Here is a 21,116-nt window from a genome sequence, read left to right on the forward strand (position 1 = left end):
TTTGCCTTGGATAGATACATTCAAAGCATTCCTAGGAGTGAAAATACCACTGAAATAGGCCAACACTTGGTTGAATTATTGTAATTCCACTTCTCCAACCAGATCATAATCTCTTTCGTTTAGAAATGCTTTGACTTCTTCTCGTAGCTCAAAAAAACGCATTAAAGCATTCCCACGTGACAGACAGCGAACTTCCGTATGGAAAACCAAAACCGATTGTTCACTTTCAAATTCTTCACAAAACAACTTAAAGAGTCAGTGGTTCAAAGCGTGAACTCTAATTCAGTTGATGGTTTTCACTGTGTCAAGTACTTTTTCACCTTTGGAGATAATGTTTTTGATGCTAAAGCACGTCGATGAAAAAAACAGTGGGTACCTTGTAAGTACAGAATCTCTTGTTTCATCAATACAAAAAATCCTGATTATTTCCTAACATAGCAGGGGCACCATCAGTACACACAGAAGCAATAATTTGGATATCCAAGTCATACTTCACATATTGGAAGACGTTTTTCCATTTGTGGTTGTTTACATGTCTTCGCAGAACAGGAAATCTTCCATTATGGCACCATCATGGACAAACCACACAAATGCAATGAGTTGACTGCAATTTGCAGCATCAGTTGTTTCATCTAACTGGAGAGACATTTTTAAAGGACTAGCTCTAATATCAGCAACAACTTGATCCATAATATCCAAACTCAAATCACTAATTCCGTTTTGAATAACATTATTTGATAACAGCACTAATTTAAGCTTATTTGAGACTTCTTTCCCCAGAACAATTGTTGCCATTTCTGATGCACTGTTTTATCAACTCTTCTACAATGGGGCTTCTTGCATTTGCCTACTTTATATGCCAATATATCAGCAGTGGTTTTTCAGTTAGTATAAAACTAATTTTGGAAGGGCTGCTCAAGAGTCAAATCACTCTTTTAGCTTTCAATGATTCAACATCAAGGTCTGCAAAATCTGAACCATTATCTCGGTTGTTGAAATGTTCCAGCAGTTAAAACGGCTTCAAATTTGTTTAAAAAAACAGCGCCACACAGTATGCGCTGGGTTTTTGCACATCATCAAATCATGGTAAATCTGTTATGAACACATGCGCAGGTAATCTTTTTTGCATGCGCATCAATGTCGTGCATGTAATTTTTAAAGAATTATTTGATTTATTTTAAAAAAATTGAAATTTAATCTCGCACTCCCTAAAATGCTACCTTGCACCCCCAAGGGGTGCAAATACCCATGTTTGGGAACCCCTGCTCTAAAGGAAGAAGTTGGACTCTAAACCCGCTCGTTAGCTAAGCAAGTTCATTGTCACTCAATTTAAGTTGAAACAAGGTTATGAGGTGTCGCCACAGAGTGGACGTTGAGGAATCCACCTTCTGCTCTGCACTTCCACTCTTCATCAGTATGAATGAATAAAGTGACTTTTGCCTAATTTATGTATTTGGTAAACTTGTACATACAACCTCGTTTAAATGCAGAAATTTTGTTATGTGTAATTTTCTTACACAGTCACTGCAGTATTCCATCGTGGTACAAACTATCCTAATTACAATAATAACAAAGATAAACTTCACTATGTATGAAACATTTTTAAATATCAATATTATACCAAGCGTTAATATTTTGTTTAGATACAATAAAAATCGGATATCTATAAATTTGCTTTGCTAAAAATAAGAAATGAAAAGGAAAAAATAATTTGAAAATACAACAAATTATTTGAAACTATAAGATTCAATAAAATATAATTTATTTTTTCAATTAAAGCATTTACATTACATAGAAAATAAAATATATTTCATATATATATGTAAAAAAATATTTTGATAATCATATTCTTCATAGGTAACATCATATCTGCTCACATATCCTATTTCTGTGTTGATTTGAAACTAGGCAATGGATAGTGTTCTCCATATTTTTTTAAATGGTCGTCCATCTCCTGCATTTGTTTTCTGAAAAAAATAGCTCGTCAACTAAAGATAATAAATATTTTTAGCTTACTTCTAACTCCACTTATACTTTTTTCACGATAGAATTCTGTACGTCTCATATTTCATATATCACTTAAAAGTTGATTTCACTAGAAATGTATACATAAGAGTCACCTTAACAAACTATGAATGTTTCTATAGTGTCTAGAAACGATATCAATCACTTAACATACTTTTGAGTAATATGCAAGAAACCTTTAGATGTAAAATATCGATACTTTTTCATTCTTTTTTTAAACACATTTCATCAAATTCATAGATAAATTAATTTTAAGTTTTATACACGTTTTATCTTATGGTAGCCTATGTATATGTTTGTTATTGCCTTTTTTTGATAAATATAACACAATCGAGATAAAAGCCAGTGACATAGTGAAAACGACAAAGTAATGGCCAAACCCTGACCTCTGTTGTTTTTATTTGTCATAGTTTGACACAACTCTTGGTCAAAATTTAACATAATGTACAAGTATAAAATGTGTTTTTTATAATAATATTTAAAACACGACTGATTTCAATTTTACATATATTTATGTATGTGTATGAAATGTTGAGAATATACACTACCGATCAAAAATTTAAGACCAAAATCTTGTTAGACGAACAGTAAGCGAAAAAATGAGTCCTAACTGTATTATGCAAACTATAAGGCAAAGTGAGGGTTGAGTTATGGTATGGGAAGATGAAAAAAATCAAATTCAAAATATAGTTATCAAACTTACTCTATATGCCAAGGCATATCGTAATACACATCGTGGAACATTTCTTTCCATTCAGGTTTTGGTTTCTTTTCGGCATCTTTCATCGTATTCATGACCAAATTTTTAGTTTCGGTCAACCAATTCGCTTCGTTTTCTTCAGTCCACCATCCTTTCGTTTCCAAATAGAGCCGCAACTTATGTAGAGGATTTTCAGAGCTATTCCACTTTTTAAGTTCTGTTAAATCTCTATATGCACTACTATCATCTGATGTAGAATGATGACCAACTCTGAAAAGACAATTTTATTATGCCATTACAGTATTGCAAGCAAGAGTCATCGCCGCAACTTTTATTCGAAACTGTTATCTTATTATCTTAATATAGTATTAATTTTATTAGTGAATTTAAAATAGTATACAATACCTATAGCACATAGCTTCTATTATAACTGGTCTATTGTTTGCTATAGAGTATTCTCTAGCCTTCTTTGTAGCATTATATACTGCAAAAACATCTGTACCATCAACACGGATCACGTCAATACCATATCCGATACCTCTTGCTGCAATTCCGTCTCCTTTATACTGTTCGCTAGATGGTGTTGATATAGCAAATCCGTTATTTCGACTAGAAAAATATTTATAATGTAACATTTTTGCATTGTGCCTGTATAAATTATGGATAATATATTAACCAGAAAAATATCACTGGACAGTTTAAAGTCGATGCAAAATTAAAAGCTGCATGGGCATCTCCTTCAGAAGCTGCACCCTCGCCAAAATAGCATACCACACATTTCTCATTATTCTTTTGAAGCTTAAATGCATATGCAGATCCTGCTGCTTGTGGTAATTGTGTTCCTAAAATATTTATCATATAAGACTCAATGAAAAATTATATAGAATAGAGATCACCCCTTACCTAAAGGACTGGATATAGTGACAATATTCAATCTTCTGTTTCCATAATGTACAGGCATTTGCTTTCCTTTCCCTTCGTCTTCATTATTTCCAAAACATTGATTTATCAATTGTGTAACAGTCATACCCCTCCACAGAAACACACCACATTCTCTATACTGTGCGTAAATCAGATCCTTAGACGAGAGAGCAGCTGCACTTCCTATGTGCATTCCTTCTTCGCCGTAATTCGTCATATAAAACGATATTCTACCCTGCCTCTGAGATTCATATAGGATTTTGTCGAATGTGTTTAGCAATACCATGTCTTTGTACATTTTAGTCACTGTCTGCTGAGACAAGTTTGGATCGTGGACTGTTTCCATGAGCGTGCCCGTCTGGCGCATAGTCTTGTAAATAGGTATAGATTCATAGTTTCTAGCTTCAGTGAAGTGTAGTTCGTTTGTGAAAGCCGCGTTGCAACCGGGGAAATGTGCATTGGAGTCTTTACCATTGAGACTTTCATGTTGTGGACTCAGTGAGGTTGATAAAAGCTAAAATTGTAATGTTTATAAGTTTGAGCTATGAAGGATTAGCTATTTGGAAGTAATATGTTTTATATTGAATGTGATTTCTTCTGAGATCTGAGACTCAAATTTAACTAACATAACAATGAGTACTACATACACAAAGTCATTGCTATTACTGGCATCTGCAGATAATATTTTATCATCAGTCAAGACTTTCCAGGAACTAGTGTATAGCATAGAGAAATAAAGGTACTACAAATAAATACTTAGATGTACCAGTAATAAATAGCGATATAAATAGTTCTTGACAGTCCCTATACTGACTTATTGTATCCTTGTATACATAGGGTCTCTGATGAATACCCAAAACAAGTTCAGTGACGAGATTAGTGAGAGATTGGTCTCTGATCAGGTAGTTTTACGAAACTACATAAAGCCTGCAAAGCAGTTAACCATTAAAAGCCTAACAATAAGAAGCGATCAGCAACTAGTGCTGTGTATATAGAGAACAATCTTGGACAAGTCTAAGACTCCCCCTGCTCCTCCAGGTACAAAAATGATATTAAATTTAATTAAAATGATCTATTCCAAACATTTACTTTAAAAAATTTATGACACATTATTTTATTGAAACTCTTGGTAAATGTTTTATTATCTTTAAATATATATCACTTTTAACGAATTTATTAGTTTTATATCATTTTGACCTTGCGAATTATTGATATATTAAATTATTTCGTTACAAAATAAAATGCAGCAAGGATCTTATTAGAACGAGTTATATAAAACTTATAAGAAATTAATGTTAGCTTATAATATTAGTGTAACATCTCAAAATTAAAATTATCTAACTTAAAAATATCACCTGTGTACACATTAACGCGTTTTAATTGGTCGAATATAATTATCCATTAAAATATGAATATTCCTAATGGATATTATATTAAAGTATTACAATCATTATGAATTATTGTCTCGAGAAAGTTTTCGTCCAACGTCATCGCGTGTACTCACGTATGCCTAAGGTCATATCTATGATCGAAACCAGTTTATTAATATGAACATGTCTCGAATTATAACCGCAAAAACAACTCAATTTACCAATATTTTAGCTTAATTATACCACAATATGTTCGTGTTAATGTGGATGTATTGAAATAATGAAATCAAATACGTACTCTTGATGGATATCGGTACAAAGTGTGTTTGAGTAGAAAATTCCAACGTCGACAGTGAGCCATTACGTGCGAACTAAACGCAAACACACAACTTATGCTGATAAGGATCTTGACCTCCGAACATAAATTTATTCGTTTGAATTATATTAAAATAGTAGGAACGCACATTTTAAATTGCTTTATTATTTGAAGCAAATATTTTTTAAACATTTAAATATTTTAAATGTGGAAAAAAATGTTTATATAAAAATAAATATGATTAGGCTTACCATAATTATGAATCTCTAAGCTGAGACATCTAAAAAAATCATCCTCAGACATTTTCGTTCGTTTCGAACAAAAATGTTTGGTTAGTGCTAAAAAAAGGGCATCCCGAAAATTTATATTTATTTAGGGATGCTGCAAGAACTACAAAATGTTGGTTATTTTAGTTTAAAAATGTCTGAGGTGACATTTTTAGGTTCCCATCAGCATTCCCCGCAACAACCGGGACCGATGGTTGAAACCGGAGCAAAATGTCACACGGCCGGGACGCTGGGCCAGTGCTGTGAAACTGAGACGTATGGTATGCCTAAATATGACATAATAATATTTTAAATTGATATTTATTAATAAAATAATGTCCTAATTAAATGTATACCATTCAGAATTAAATGAATTTAAACATATTGTAGTTCAATAAATAATAACTTTTACTTTAATAATATTTATAGGTTAAATTTCATGTTTTACTGTAGCGAAGAATCGTTATTTTTAATAAAACTAATTTATTATTACATAAAAAAAAATATTATGCGTATGGTAGTATTCTTCCAGTGGTGTTTTTCTTATATGGCAACATTCAACAAACGTCAAATTTGCTTTGAAAGTTTTCACCACGTTACAAATTAATAAGATCGGAATATATTTGCAGATCTATTTAAGTATAAATTTTATATTTGAAAGATGACTTTAATTTTTTATTATTTAATATTTAATTCTAAGTATTTTTTTATTATGTTTATGCTTCAAAAAGTTATAATAATAATTGTGGTTATACTCTATAATCATTAAGGTATAATCACAAAATTTGCTCTGATTTCAGGTTTTCAATACATTTATGAAATGAAAAATTAACCATATATGTATGTATACTATTACTTATGTAACAATATACTGTTCACGCTAAATGATGTATATTATATACATCATTTGGAAGGTGATGTTTGTAAATGAAATTTTAGAAAACCTAAATAATATAATTATTAAGTATTTTAATTATTTATATTATTTATTAGCTAATTTTAAATCATAACAAAAATTAAATCACATATAAATTATTATACAAAATATTTAATTAACAATTGAGTATTATAGCATAAATCTGATTATTTATTCCCCTTATAAAAACTTAAATTTTTACTTCTACAAAGGTTTTTATAATAATATTTCTATCCTAGAAATATTATTATATAAACCTTCATCTTCGTAAAATATTACCTTTTTACTTATTACTATATACTCTTAACTGCTAGTAAAAAATATATGTACATCTCGTATTCTTTTAAAATACTTCGGTCGTTTAAGCTTACTTTAACAGGCGCATGTGGTGAGATATCCTCCTTTTGGCTCGCTCATACATATAGTAAGGGGCATCCAAATAGCACATCCCCAATTTATCGTGTTATTGGGGGGTCTACTGTACATTAATTATTTCTATATTGTATTTTAACATAATTATTTAAAGGATTTATAATTAATTACCATACAGTTAGTTGCATTTTGTTTATATTAAATTATCATTTAACTATTTTTATATTAAAATTCATCTATCAACTAAATTAAACTGCCTCTCACCTCAAAACATTCCTTATATTATAAATAATGATAGTAACTTAAATTGTTGCGGTACATAATAAAATATCATGTAAAACTGATAAACATATATTAACAAGTAATTTTAATCCCCCACTCTCTTTCCCCTCCAACCATAATACAACATATTTTCTTTGGTTTGCCATCAGGTCAATGTTGGCAAACCTAGTTGAGATAATAAATTTAAGAAAATTTCAAAATAATTAAATATTGGCTTCAAAATAAATATTAATTTTTATATGTTTATTATAACATTCAGAAACATAAAAGATGAATAAAAAAGCAATTATTGATATAAAAGTTTTTTCCTGCTAATTGGTTAAATTTTTTCAATTGTATAATACAATATATTGTTTATATAGAAAACACTCGTAGTGATATGGACTATGGTAATATTGGTATGTCTTATATGTATTCTATCTGGAATGCTTTTGTATATATTATATTTATATATATTCAAAGAAGGGAGAGTGCATCTATTCGAAATTTTGCCTTCAAATATTGTTTGCCAGCACGCCTAACAATCAAAGCGTGAAAAGTTACAATAAAAATATTTAGCCTTAGGATTTTAAAGCCAATGATAAAAGTATATGTTTTGAATACAATGCGATTTGTAGACAAAAATAATATTTCATAAACATTTTGAGGGATCAATGCATAATAAAATATACTACAAATTAGCAATCTGGAAGCCATGTCAATGCGTCTTTTGGGTTTGAATTCTCAAAATGTATGCATAAAGAGATCTTTACGGTGCCTTAACCAATTTTCTTGCCTTATTAAGTATAATTAAATGGCATGAATTAATAATTTATTTTTTATAAATAATTTTAAAAATAAGTTTTCTTGTAAAAAGAGTTATATTGTTTCTTAAGGAAACGTGCAGCATGTGCTTAAATTTTGCACTTATATAATGGCATTAAAGTATTGTGCACCACTACCGAAAAAATTCACCATTAACCGGTACAAAAACTCACTAAAATGTTGAGATACTTCTTTGTGTTTTTCATACTAAGCTTCGCCAGGGATTTTAATATCATATTTTATTTATAGTTTGAATATTTCATCTTGGTTTTATTTATTTTTAATATTTTATATACGTATGTATATTTTATCTTTCAATATTTATTCACATTTATAACCTAATAAATTTAAATGATTTACATAATTAACCATATATTATATCATAACAAGTCGAACATATGTATTTATATATTTATTAATAAAATTTCAGTCGGTATTTTTCCGCAGCTCATGATGGTCTATCAGTTCTATAGTAACATATATCACGTTATCGCGTAATGTGTTTTGTGCAATACTTTCATTACAAATCAAGTCATATCTCATAAACATTTATTTATTTTGCTAAAGATTATCAGAAAATTCAATCAAATACTATTACTGATAATATCAGTTTGTATAAAACATACCAATCTATTCGATTAGAATTCTCTATAACAGATGGTTGCCTAGATCCCTTCACAAAAGTTTTGTATAATAGATTATTAATTAATATAACGGAAAAAGAGAATGATAATTTAATCGCAGTTGTTAGAGTAACAATACACTATTTCAATGTGGCAACTAAGATAATATTTAAAAAATAAAATATAAATGTGTACCTACTTCATATATATCGCTAGTTATTATTACCATCATTGTGTACTTTTTCATTCGGATTTTATATATCCTAATATACCCTCAAAGGTTACACAATAGTTAGTATCTTTTTCACACCGACAAAATATTTGTGTTTTATATATTTTCTTTAAAAAAACAAAATAATATTTATTATAAATATATTCTTAGTTTCGAATGATTTATTATTAATAAAAATACTTGCTAACACTATTATCGAGATTTTAAGAAATAAATTGATGTTTGATAAAAAAAAATATCAATCTGAGCAAATCTAAGATATATACATCAATATTTCTATAATAAACTGACTTATATTACATTAACAGCTGTTAAATTGATATATAAAAGTCTTACATTTACACTTCAACGCATCTTAAGATTAGTAAAATTTATCTTATAATTTATGTATGTGCATTTATAAAAATTTAAGTTTATACATACATATCTTGACATGTTTAATCTTAATTGACTACTATTGTATAATGTTTTATTGTTAGATAACCGCTATCTATATTTTTAAATTATCATCATTTTCCATTATCAAGCGATGATAAAAATAATTATTGTATTTTATATAGACAACAAACATTAAAGTTTTAAATCATCGATTTATTTATCAATATAATTTTTTTATCAGAATATTGAATCATTTTAAATTATACATAATAACTTCATGCATAAATGTATGTGGTATTCCATTGATAAAAATGCTTTGATAAGAATTTCCTTATTAATGTATATTTAAAAAAATCATATACATACAGGATGCTATTGTGTATATTATCAATTCATACTCCCACTCAGTCCAGATTTTATATTTTATCATATATTTTTTTAAATAAATGACATTAATTTGCCATTGAGATTGCTTTGTTTTATTTTTTTGCTTACTATCGTAATAATATACCTATCGTAATAATATGGTAAATTATTGAGATACATTTTTCTTACATAAAAATCCTCTAATCTTGAGACTTTTATGTAGAGAATCAAATGAGTTGGCTGAAATATACCAATATTTTCTAATGTGTATTGTATATTAAATAACTGTATTGAATTTAATATCTAGGATTGCAGCTTTTAAATTCTTGATTTTCTCAATATATGATTCCGAGATCTGGTTTATGGCAAAAGGAAAAATGCCAGAGCTCATAACAATTTGGAGTAATATTAAACGCGAACAATTTTTTTAAGTAGACTGTAAAAACAAGTCCAAGTTTTATTCTCAAACGTGTACATGGGCTAACAGCATATGAAAACATATCCAAAATTAAAAATATATAATGTACAATATTTTTTGCAGTTTATTATTGAAGTAGGCATATGTGACGTCTGATATTAACTCGCCACATTTATTTATTTATTATTTTTAATACATTAGCCCTAGCAACAACACGTTTAATGTACTCTCCTTACAATCCTACACCCATTACTTAATCTAAGTAAATTTATGCATAGTTACACTTTAGGACCCTGTTCAAAACATTGACACTTTCACCCTCCCCCCTCTTAATTCCCTTTAATTGTCCATCCGTTCCAAATTTCGCTCTCAGACTAAGAAAAACTTAGTCAGCTCACACCTTATGTCACCCTCCCCTTCACTGTACCAAACTTTGTATACTCTTTATGACCTGTGCAAAAAGAATTCAAACTAATAATTATTTTCTTTTTATTTCTCATTCTGACTTATATATGGATGTATGTACATATAATGACCAGACGCAGTGGCGTAGCTATGGGGGGGGGGGCCCGCCCCGGGCGGCACTTGCTTGGGGCGGCATATTCGCGATGGGATCGTCTAGTGTGGTTCTTAATCCTGAATGCACTAAAACATATATAAATCCACGAATAACAAGAGCTTAATAATAATAATCAATTTATTATTTTAAGAAATGCTGATTTTACGACCCTGCAAAAAATGTATGTGGGGGGGGCGGCAATTTTAAGGATCGCCCTGGGCGGCACATACCCTAGCTACGCCACTGACCAAACGTTCTCCTTTAAAGAGAATAAATTGTCTTCAAACAAAAATTTCCGAGATGACTTTTTTTAGCTCCCACAGCATCCTTTTAATATAAACAAAAAAATCCGAGATGACTTTTTTTTTAGTGTATCCTTTATTATTTTCAAAATCTGATCACCTTAGTACATATGTAAACAAAGGCTCTCTTAATAAGTAAAATAATGTTAATTTATTATAATTTATATATTATAGTTCAAGGTCTCGGAAATGGTTTTATTATTTATTCAATTGTTACATGGATACACATATCATTTACTAATTGAGAAAAAATCACAATAATTATCTTGTACGCTGTGTATCAACTACGTAGGCGGCTATCATTCAAGTATCCTGGTTTGAACACCACTTTACGTTTGCACATGAGTGTTATCAACGTTTGATATGAATAAACAAGTCCTTATATAACTGGACCGATTCTATTTTGAAACATTCGTAGCTTTGCCAAGCAACAGTCAGTCGTTAATCGTAAGTGTTGTTTTTCATTGTATTGTCTTTATTTTGATTTGGTATAGAATGATATTTGGTGACATTCAATTAAATACTTAATATGGTTCATGTAACATTTTCACGATATTTTTATTATGACTTGTCCAATTAAATAAATATTGTAACAATATTATTGTATGGATATCTTTGGTTAGATTAATTTTGCTTATTATTATTCATTTTAATACAACATTTAATCGCTTTTCTATTATTGTATTTAGTATAATCTAAAAATATTATTTACTGTTACACACACCGGATGGCAATCATATAATAATAGTTTTAATTACTGTTATATTAACGACACATTAATATTTTTTGTATATTATCATTACCGTTAAAAAATCATGGGATAGTATATAAAAAAATTATAAATTAATCGATTAAGTTTTTAAATTTATTTTGCCCATAGAAGAATATTAACCATAATGCATAGCTAAATCAAATTATAAATATTTATAAGCTGCTTGAATATTTTTGTATTTTATAAAAACTCATCGATTATGATATACTAGGATAATATTGTTGTATTTTATCAAGTAAGTCAAGTCATCGTTATACCATAATAAAATAATTTTAAAATGTTTTATTATTTTTACTTGTGTATGAAGACATTTATGAATATTTTTTAATATATTTAGCTAAGTTAAAAACTATCAATAAAATATTTATGATTTCACTCACAACTAAATTTATGAGTTTCGCGCGGTGTTTATTATGTTAATTAACATATTAACTTGATATTCAGAAGATGGAATAAACAAGAAAAGTTTTGTAAACCGTAAAGTGCAAGTCAATAGATTTACATGACAGTTTTTTTAAATAAATTGAAAATTAAAAATCCAGTAGAATAAATTTATCTACTAAGACAACTGTTTACTATTGATTTTTTTTCAATAAATTCATTAACATTGAAATTTGCAGATGAGCCCAAAAGTTGAGCAAGTCACCGAGCCCGTTCTCTTAGGTGAAGGTCCACATTGGGACGAAGAACGGCAATGCTTGTATTTCGTCAGCATATTCGATCACACTATTCACAAGTATGACCCAGCGACTAAAAAAGAAACGAAAGCCAAATTATGTAAGAAAATAATATTTATCCTATTATATGTAATACAATATATTAAACAATGTATAAATATGCAGCTGGAAATGTCGGCTTTATGGTACCATTGTCGGGCAAAAAGGACGAATTTGTGGTCGCCGTGGATCGTAAAGTATTGGTCGTCAAATGGGACGGAGAAAACAACAGCAAGGTAGAAGTGTTGACTGAACTAGCCGAAGTGGACTGCGAGCCCGGTTGCAACACTAATAGATTAAACGACGGAAAAGCTGATCCTAGAGGTAGGCTATACGGAGGCACCATGGGCAAAGAGGATCCGCCAGGAGAATTCCAGATGCAGAAAGGATCGCTCTTCTTGTTCAACAAGGGTGGCGCTCATAAACGTGTAGAAAAAGTATCCATTTCTAACGGACTTTGCTGGGATGTCGATAGAAATAAAATGTACTACATAGACAGCTTAGATTTTGGGGTCCGCTGCTACGATTACGATTTCAAAACTGGTGGCATGTGTAAGTACTTAAGGGTAGGTTCAAAAGTATCCGTCTTAAATCTTTTATTGTTTATAATAAAATCACTTTTTATACAACTCCTAGTATCAATATCTAGGAATACAATTTACTGAATATAGTACTAATAAAAACAGGGAAATGTACAATACTTATTGAAATATATTTGACTGGATACTTTTGGACCAACAAATATAATTATTTTCTTTTACAAGTATTATCAGATTGCACTTTTTTCTTATTATAGCTAATAAACGTATGGTCATAGATTTCAAAAAGCATAACTTGGAAGGAGTGCCGGATGGTATGACAATCGACACTGATGGAAATTTGTGGGTAGCATGCTTCGACGGTTCAAGGGTCATCAAAGTAGATCCCAATAATGGAAACGTTTTGCAAACTATTCCGATTCCAGCATTGCAAGTGACGTCTGTGGCGTTTGGTGGAAAGAATCTCGACGAACTGTACGTGACTTCTGCCAGTATGAACATAAAAAACGAACAAAAACCACCGTGCGGCGCAGTATTCGTAGTTACAGGTCTTGGTGTAAAAGGATATCCGGGAGATGCATGTTTATTGTAATTTTAAATAGCAATGCATTGTATTTTATATATTTTATTATTATAAACTAAAATTACAAATATGTAAAAGTTAAATTTTGAAAAATTAGAAAAAATATACATTTATATGTATAATATATCGAAATGTTTACAAATCACTTGATTTATTATTTACTATTAAATAATAAAATCTACAATTTGAATGTTCTTGAAATGAAGTTTTGTTTTATGATTAATTTACCAAAAATATCATTGCACTATAAATTATGTATATACATACATAACCTATTAATAAACTAGTACATATACTACTAATAGTAACATTATTAATTAATTACTTTTTTATATTTTTATATAATTATATTATAATGATACAAGAATAAAATTCTTAACGATTCTATAAATACGCATAAAGTACATCTTGATTTTATTCTCACGGATTTTATCAAGAATTCCATTAACAGCGGTGACGAATTCAAAGAACATAGAAACTCCCAATCTTATATACTATACGATGTTTATGTTGTAATTATGTATAGAAATATCAACCAGATTAAACAAGAACAATAAAAGCAGCGAAACTATTGTCATACCATTAAAATTTTAAAAGCAAGCTCTGGTCATTTTTGTCAGATTATTAATAAGTTACACACAACCTGTACGAAACGCTTACTATTTTGTTTTGATCGAGTCCAGCTCTAAAAGCTTATTGTATGTATTATTATGTCAGCATGTTCTTTATATTAAATCATATTACATTATGGTAAAAGATCTATATCAGTAGAAAAATATAACAATAATATGAAATAGATTGGAATTTCGTGTTCCAATAGTTTTTTTATCCAATACTACATCTACATAACTATGCATTTCTTACTCCTAAATCGTACAGTATTGGTTATATTATATTTAAATCTAGTGTCTTCATTATTTTTCAAATCTTATTAATCTATAGTATCAAATGATTAATTTACTTTGATACGCCGCTGTCTGGTGTCTGAGAAGGGTAATGGTTCGGAGATACGTAATTGGCATTTTGTGGCAAATTTTGAGAAATGTACATTGGTTGTTGGGGAGCGTAATACACAAACGGAGGCGGCGGGAGATTCACAGGGGGAATAAAATTCCCATCAATCGCAGGAGAAGCAGCTGCTTCTTCCATGGCAGGATTGTACGGCAGGAAATTTCCTGGATAATTTTGAGCAATCATAGCGTCCGGATAACGATAGAACGTAGGCGGTGGATACGGAATCGGTGGTAAGTTAGGCGTTACAGAAGGAGAGTTCGATAGCTGTTCTTGTTCTTGTTCTTTTTTATCCTGATTGCGTTCGCCGTCGCATCTAATATTGTTCATGATCCCTTTCTTCGGGTTGGAGTTGTTTCCCCTATTATTTCCATTGGTTTTGTTGTTTGGATGATAATTATTATCGTTTCTTCTATATCTTCCGCCAGGACCGCCGCCTCTGCCGTTTCTGAAGTCGTTATACTTATTATTCTTGTATTGTGTATTATTATTATTATTCTTCTGTTGCTCTCTCGGCGAACAAGCCTGGCTTTGGGGCGAATCTTCCAAAGTCAAATTGCTTTGCATTTCCTATTTTGATTATAAAAAATATATATTAATGTAAATTAATACAAGGTATGACTAGATATTCGTACCAGTGCTAATTGGTTGACTGATGGCTGAGGGTAAAAATTATGAGAAGCATGCATAGGAGCTATTGTCGGTGGAGGCGGATGGTGGATCCACGGTAGACCTCCGCTTAGTGCAAATTCTACCCCCATATTGTAAAAGTATCTCAATGTTGGCACGTCTAAAATTATCGTAAAACGTAACAATATTATTTGATGTGAGCAAAAATGGTTTGAATATATACCATGCGGAAGATCAGATCCATTGATATCCATAGAGCGTTGTGCGGACAAATTAACGGGACCGAACGCCGATCGATTAATAGGATACGGCAAATTTATAGGACCGACTGGTCGCAACGGCTGCATCGGTATTGGCGGCACACAAAACATTGGTTGAAAATGCGACGGATAAGGGCTACCGGCCCCAATAGGAGCATCTAAGAATAAATACAAAAGAATGTAAATTATTATTATTATTAATTAAACAATTAAAAACAAAAAGAGCACGTATCCTATATATATTGAACATGTGCTCTTTACGTTTCAGCTATTTAATTAAGATTAATAAGTTGAATTTATACTCTGATATATTAGAGACGGATTCGGATTCGAAGGTGACACATATGGTCCCGGTGTTGTATTCATTTCCGGGCTGTTGCTTAACTATAAAATCAAAAGGTTTTCAATTAATCATTGCCACTGAGAATATGTCAGTAAAATCTTATCATACAGGAGGCGGGGAATAGTGCATGTAAGTGTAAGTATTCGTATTTGTAGTGTTTACTCCATTGTTAGATCTGCTCGGTAGATTAGGAGCATCTTGAGTGGCTCCGTTGCTTACACCTGTCGGCGTATGCTCTACTGTAAACGGCACAGCAATAAAATCCACCTTCAAAACAAATTAATCAGATTATATTTAAAAACCATAAATACGTATTTAAAACAAATATTGAAAGTACCGTATAAGGTTTGAAGGTGGAATATTCCATTTTTGTGATCAGTTGATGTTTATCACTTTTCATTTTGTATACTTCCCAATCGTTAACTTCGTTGTTGTTGCTGTCTTTTTCTGACTCGGCAAAACTTTGATTTTTTTCAATGATGCGTGTCTTAAAAACGACCTTGTTTTTATTCTGCGCATATTTCGTTGCTTCTTGAACCGTACCCTTTTTGTTCTTAATACACTTCTTAAAATATTTATCTGCAATATGAACAAAATTAAAAATAGATAATATATACATATAAAACGGTAATTTGCTACTTCTTTTATTTGTCGTCATAAGGTGCCACGGTTTAGCTTCGTCAAAAGGTAACGGCTGCAACTGATTGACGGTCAAAATAACTTTTTCCCCGAGTTCTTCAATGTACACAATGCATTGATTGGAATCAGATCTCATCTCTTGTATATAGCAAACGTAAGGGGTCTTCTGATCTTTGTTCATTTTACAGAGACATTTAAGTCCAACTTTTAAGCATTGACTGCCGATCAATTCTTTTTCTAAAAAAATATTCTCATATACATATATATAATGGATTTGAAAGTTATCTCAAATAAAAAATATATAAAAAAAACCTTTTTTAAACTCAGACCATACGTCATATTCCAAGTTTTTATAAATGTGCGGAGACAAGCCCCGAGCCACTTTGTATGGATATGGGATCAGATTGTTGAATAGCATCTCTTTTGCACTGACACTCGCAAAATTAGTTTTCTGACTATATTTTTCGATTGATATAGTCACTTTTGTATCAGTTTTAATTAAGCCCATGTTTCCTGCACCATCAAAGTTAGAATCGCTCAACATCATATTAGTCGCGTAATCGACATCAACCATAGAAAATACACCTTGATAAATTGCTTTATAAGCCAACGCTAAAATTATAACGATAGAAAATATAATTTAATAATAAATGTGTTTATAGATACCAAACTCATCCAAATCACTATTGTTTTAATCATAGACTTAAGATTTGATTACACTCAGGATAGTGTCTAATATTTTATTTCCCAGTTCTTTGGCATGAGCCTTTAATCTAGATAACTATTTAATTTATTAAGTTATTTTTTATATTTTTGAGGGCAAAAAAATACACTCTGGATTTATCACTTGAGACGTGAGAAATATTTTGTTTTGTATATTACCCTACTTAACGATTATATCGTCACAGTAAATTGACCAATCACACGTCACGAATTATTAAGAACTCCGGATTTCCCACACTGAATTTCGTATGAGAACTTTTGTGGTTCAGCCCTCTCTATTTTCTTGATATTTATATTTCAATTATTTTTAATTAATTAATTAATTTATTTTTAATTTTTAAATGCCATTTAAAAATTAAAAATAAAATTTACATACTATAATTTTTTTAAATTAAAATATGATAAGCTTGGCAGAAGATTTTTTATTTTTTACAATCATATACTACATTAAATAAAAATTTCCCATAATATTATTTTACTTCTGTTACAAATATTTAAAGTAAAGTTTAAATATACATATGTATATTTTCTATTTTTATCATTAATTAAAAAAACATTCATGTTGTATTGATAAAATGCTTGAGCATTAAAATCTCCTACCGTGTGCAGCTAGTAATATATTCTTAGAACAACCAGAGAAAAACTCGAATTGACAGGGTTATATATTAACCCCCTTCCTGGTCATGCCTGAGTTAACTCGTAAATTTATATTTTGTAAATTATCATCTTAAAAATGAGCAATTTCTCGAAAAAATTATCATATCCTTTTTCTGTTAAAAATAAAATTTGTACGAATGTTCTAAATTATTTTACAATGGCTGCGTAAGAAAGAATTTTTGAGTTATTTTTAAAAAAGTACTGTGACCGGGAAGTGGTTTAGCTCTCTTGGTGACTAGGACGAGTTTGATATACAAGAAAAAAATTCAACTAACATTGACAGCATGCTGTTGTTCTCACACGTTCCATCGGTATCAGCAAATCAAAATGATTTATTGCAGATTGGTACAGCATGTAAATAGTATTATTATAGCCGTTAACACAAGATGTGTCCGGAACACATTGCATATCAAAAACAACAAAATCACGCCTAAAAAAAAAGAAGAATTGATTAACGTGATACATCAATCTTTAAATTTGTAAGTATTTACCTGAACAAAATGCTCATCGTCATTACGTCGTTCATGTCTCCGGGCGTATCTTCTCGGTAAAGAGCGCCTACATGATCATTTTTATCTCTATCGTGAGCCTTAAGAAGAAATAATTGTAAAAAACATGTTGAAGTTGACAATATTGTATGTTATGCGCACCCAATTTAAATATTTTATGCCATAATCCCTGATGAAATCGGCACACTGTTTTCTAATTTGATAGTGCGCTGTTTGAGAATAATAAACGACATTAGCTACCGCACGAAATAGAGAATTGGAATCTCTAACTATGTGCTTTCGGAATAAACCTATTCCGTTTAAGCGTGCATCTATATGCTGACCATTCCAAGATTGCACACCTTTTTCTGAACTCATTGTGAAATTCTAAAATAAGATTACATATTAATAATACTTTTTACACCACATTTTTTAAAAGAATACATAACATTTTTTTATTTTTCAGTAGTGTGTACTTCTTTTCATCACACCTTATTGAATAAGCAGATTTGTTTAATAAATACTTTACATACTTTAACAACTGTTTTAATTAATTCGTTTTACATGAGCCATTCTGTATATAAAAATAATATTGACGCAAGCAGCGAAAAAAATGAAAAAATTTGGATTACCTATCTATTGCAATACTTCATCATCGAATGATAAGATCGCAATATCCAAAGAATCCGCCATTAAAATTTGAAGTCACGAATATTAAAAAAAAAATGTGGAAAAAACTCGAAATATGCACCAGTCTTTCCTTTCTCAGTTTAAATGGTTTATTATAATGCGAAAAGTACAAGATTACCTCTTTTCTTCGCCACACAACCACGAAAAATCCAGAACGCTGTCGCCACTTCGACCTCCGGAGCGGCAATGTGCTTCACAAATCCCGCGGCCGCAGGGCAACAATAATGTTTTCAGATTTCGCCTGCAAATATGACACCGAGCTAGGATTGTGGTGCGGGGAGGAAGAAGTCCGAGACGAGGAACAAAAATATAGCAACGAAATTCCCGAGAGTGGCCTTGCAGAGACGCACGAATGAAAAATTCGAATCCTAAAAGACTAATGGGCGAGTTTCGCGACGTTTTGACCAAATAAGGGTGGCCAACACCAGGTTAAGCAGTTTAAAATTTACATATGCTCTTATTTAAAAAATGTAAAAATAATCATTAAGAGCTCTAAATACCTTTTTAATTATTTATATATATTTTTAATAAGTTTTAATTAATTAATAATAATTCTATGTTTCTTTTGTAAATTCTCTTTTAGATCAGGTTTCTTATTATACATATAAATAATCATGTATCATTTCGTAGATTTAATCTATCTAAATTTTCATTGTTGTTTATAATTAATTATGTTTTACTAAGATTCTGTTACTACTTTCGGCGACACTGTGCCGTTTAGAAATATTTTTACGTGTATCTCTCTCGTATTGTTTTCCTTGTATGACGTTATTCTTGAACTGTTTCAGCAAATTAAAAATTAACTTTACATAATTTGAACGAGAATATTATCACATTATCTGCATATAATACTAATTCCAATTTTAAACATGTTCAAAAAAGGGGGAATAATTGCCAACAAAAAAATAATGCAGTTTTTTAAATGATCCATAGTCCCCCAAATGTGTCTGCACTGTAACATATTTACACTCTTAGATGTTAACTCTATTTTAATGAGTAAATAAAAAGCTGAAGAATTGCGGATATTTAACAATTTAGTTGACTTACGATTATATCAACTTTTGAATGCATAAGCCTAAGATGACCAGACATCCTCATTTGAGGAGGATTGTCCTCCTCAAAAGTTTTGTCCTTATTTGTCCTCCTTGAACAAAAGTTTCCAAAAATATTTTTTTGTGCTCCCGCAGCAATCTGTCCACCTTGCTAAATACATATCAAGACAATTTTAATGTCTAATAAGAAAGTTACGATTCCCAATCAGAGATAATACAAAACCATAAAACTTAAAAACGAATATAAATATATTCTGCGGACTCCACGCTCCTGACATGACTTTATCTCTTTATCACTCGCTGGGGAATGGTCATGATCATTGATAATATGACAAGCTCCGAAAAGCTGCTGTCATGAGCCGAATTATATTTGTCACGATTAGAACAGCCGCGGTAAAGAATTTGGAAATCCTAACATTGTATTTACTTAACTAATGCCATTATAATGATTTTAAATTACTCCTTTCACAACCATCACGGGATACTTTAAAAGAGACAAGTACGGCCATACAAGTCAACATTGTCTAAACTCACCTCTTCATAAACTGTGTACTAAATACATTTCTGAACAAACGATGTTCCATAAGTATTTATATAGTTTTAAATGCTCCATTCTATATTATTCATGTATTCAACGTTACGACCGATAAGAATCTATTACTATAGATTTTCATAAAAAAATGATATTTTTAAAATTCTTTTTAAAAATGCAATACATATAATGTAAAACTTTATGTTTGAAATATCTAATAGCAATGACTTTTTTTTATATTTTGTTACTAGTTTATTCTCATATTCGTTGAAATCAACTTATTTTAAAACTTAAAAATTATTCAAAAACCTTTAGAACAGTGCTCTTCAACCTTTTTCATCCACGGCCCGGTGAAAATAGGAAAAATGTATCGCGGACCGGCGTCAGACTAAAAAAAAACAATGTTAGATAGAATATTATCTAATTAATGCTATAAAATTACAATTTTTTGTTAGTGCGAATTTTACTTCTGATTTTTTGCAAACAAATTTGATATACGTGGTTGCAGCGTGTTTTCTGAGAGACGAAGCGCTGAACTAACATCCAATCGATTCCTCTGATTTTTATTACTGACATATTTGAAAAAGTCTTTTCACACAAACATGAAGATGAAAAAAACTACCAAAACTGC

The 21,116-nt window shown here is 30.4% G+C and overlaps 3 protein-coding genes across 5 annotated transcripts; 1 reads left to right on the plus strand and 2 right to left on the minus strand.

Annotated features, from left to right (window-relative positions):
- Positions 1-1,745: 1,745 nt before the first annotated feature.
- BckdhA (Branched chain keto acid dehydrogenase E1 subunit alpha) lies at positions 1,746-5,472 on the minus strand. Its single transcript, XM_088181389.1, has 6 exons — positions 5,315-5,472; positions 3,629-4,160; positions 3,402-3,567; positions 3,131-3,334; positions 2,729-2,995; positions 1,746-1,967 (listed from the first exon to the last, which is right to left on the minus strand). The coding sequence occupies exons 1-6, from the start codon at positions 5,375-5,377 to the stop codon at positions 1,883-1,885; spliced, it is 1,317 nt and encodes a 438-aa protein (XP_088037515.1). The 5' UTR covers positions 5,378-5,472; the 3' UTR covers positions 1,746-1,882.
- Positions 5,473-6,131: 659 nt separating this feature from the next.
- Positions 6,132-13,654, plus strand: LOC148237921 (regucalcin-like). 2 transcript variants are annotated; one of them, XM_088205581.1, is made up of 4 exons: positions 6,132-6,237; positions 12,243-12,399; positions 12,465-12,890; positions 13,135-13,654. In XM_088205581.1, exons 2-4 carry the CDS (start codon positions 12,243-12,245, stop codon positions 13,467-13,469), a joined length of 918 nt encoding a protein of 305 aa, XP_088061707.1. In that variant the 5' UTR covers positions 6,132-6,237; the 3' UTR covers positions 13,470-13,654. The 2 variants fall into 2 exon arrangements, with proteins under 2 accessions (XP_088061707.1, XP_088061706.1); XM_088205580.1 differs by lacking the exon at positions 6,132-6,237 and adding an exon at positions 11,157-11,297.
- A 622-nt stretch (positions 13,655-14,276) lies between these two features.
- On the minus strand, positions 14,277-19,159 carry LOC148237922 (deubiquitinase otu-like). Of its 2 annotated transcripts, none has more exons than XM_088205579.1 (12): positions 19,020-19,159; positions 18,374-18,598; positions 18,215-18,312; positions 17,999-18,153; positions 16,656-16,955; positions 16,344-16,580; positions 16,042-16,283; positions 15,867-15,971; positions 15,664-15,745; positions 15,325-15,519; positions 15,107-15,261; positions 14,277-15,041 (listed from the first exon to the last, which is right to left on the minus strand). In XM_088205579.1, the coding sequence occupies exons 2-12, from the start codon at positions 18,587-18,589 to the stop codon at positions 14,418-14,420; spliced, it is 2,409 nt and encodes an 802-aa protein (XP_088061705.1). In that variant the 5' UTR covers positions 18,590-18,598; positions 19,020-19,159; the 3' UTR covers positions 14,277-14,417. The 2 variants fall into 2 exon arrangements, with proteins under 2 accessions (XP_088061705.1, XP_088061704.1); XM_088205578.1 differs by having other exon boundaries at positions 15,813-15,971.
- Positions 19,160-21,116: the final 1,957 nt, after the last annotated feature.

This window comes from Plectrocnemia conspersa, unplaced genomic scaffold (genome assembly GCF_051122295.1).
Source record: "Plectrocnemia conspersa isolate PC_06_02 unplaced genomic scaffold, ASM5112229v1 ptg000002l, whole genome shotgun sequence".
In the NCBI taxonomy this organism is placed as follows: domain Eukaryota; kingdom Metazoa; phylum Arthropoda; class Insecta; order Trichoptera; family Polycentropodidae; genus Plectrocnemia; species Plectrocnemia conspersa.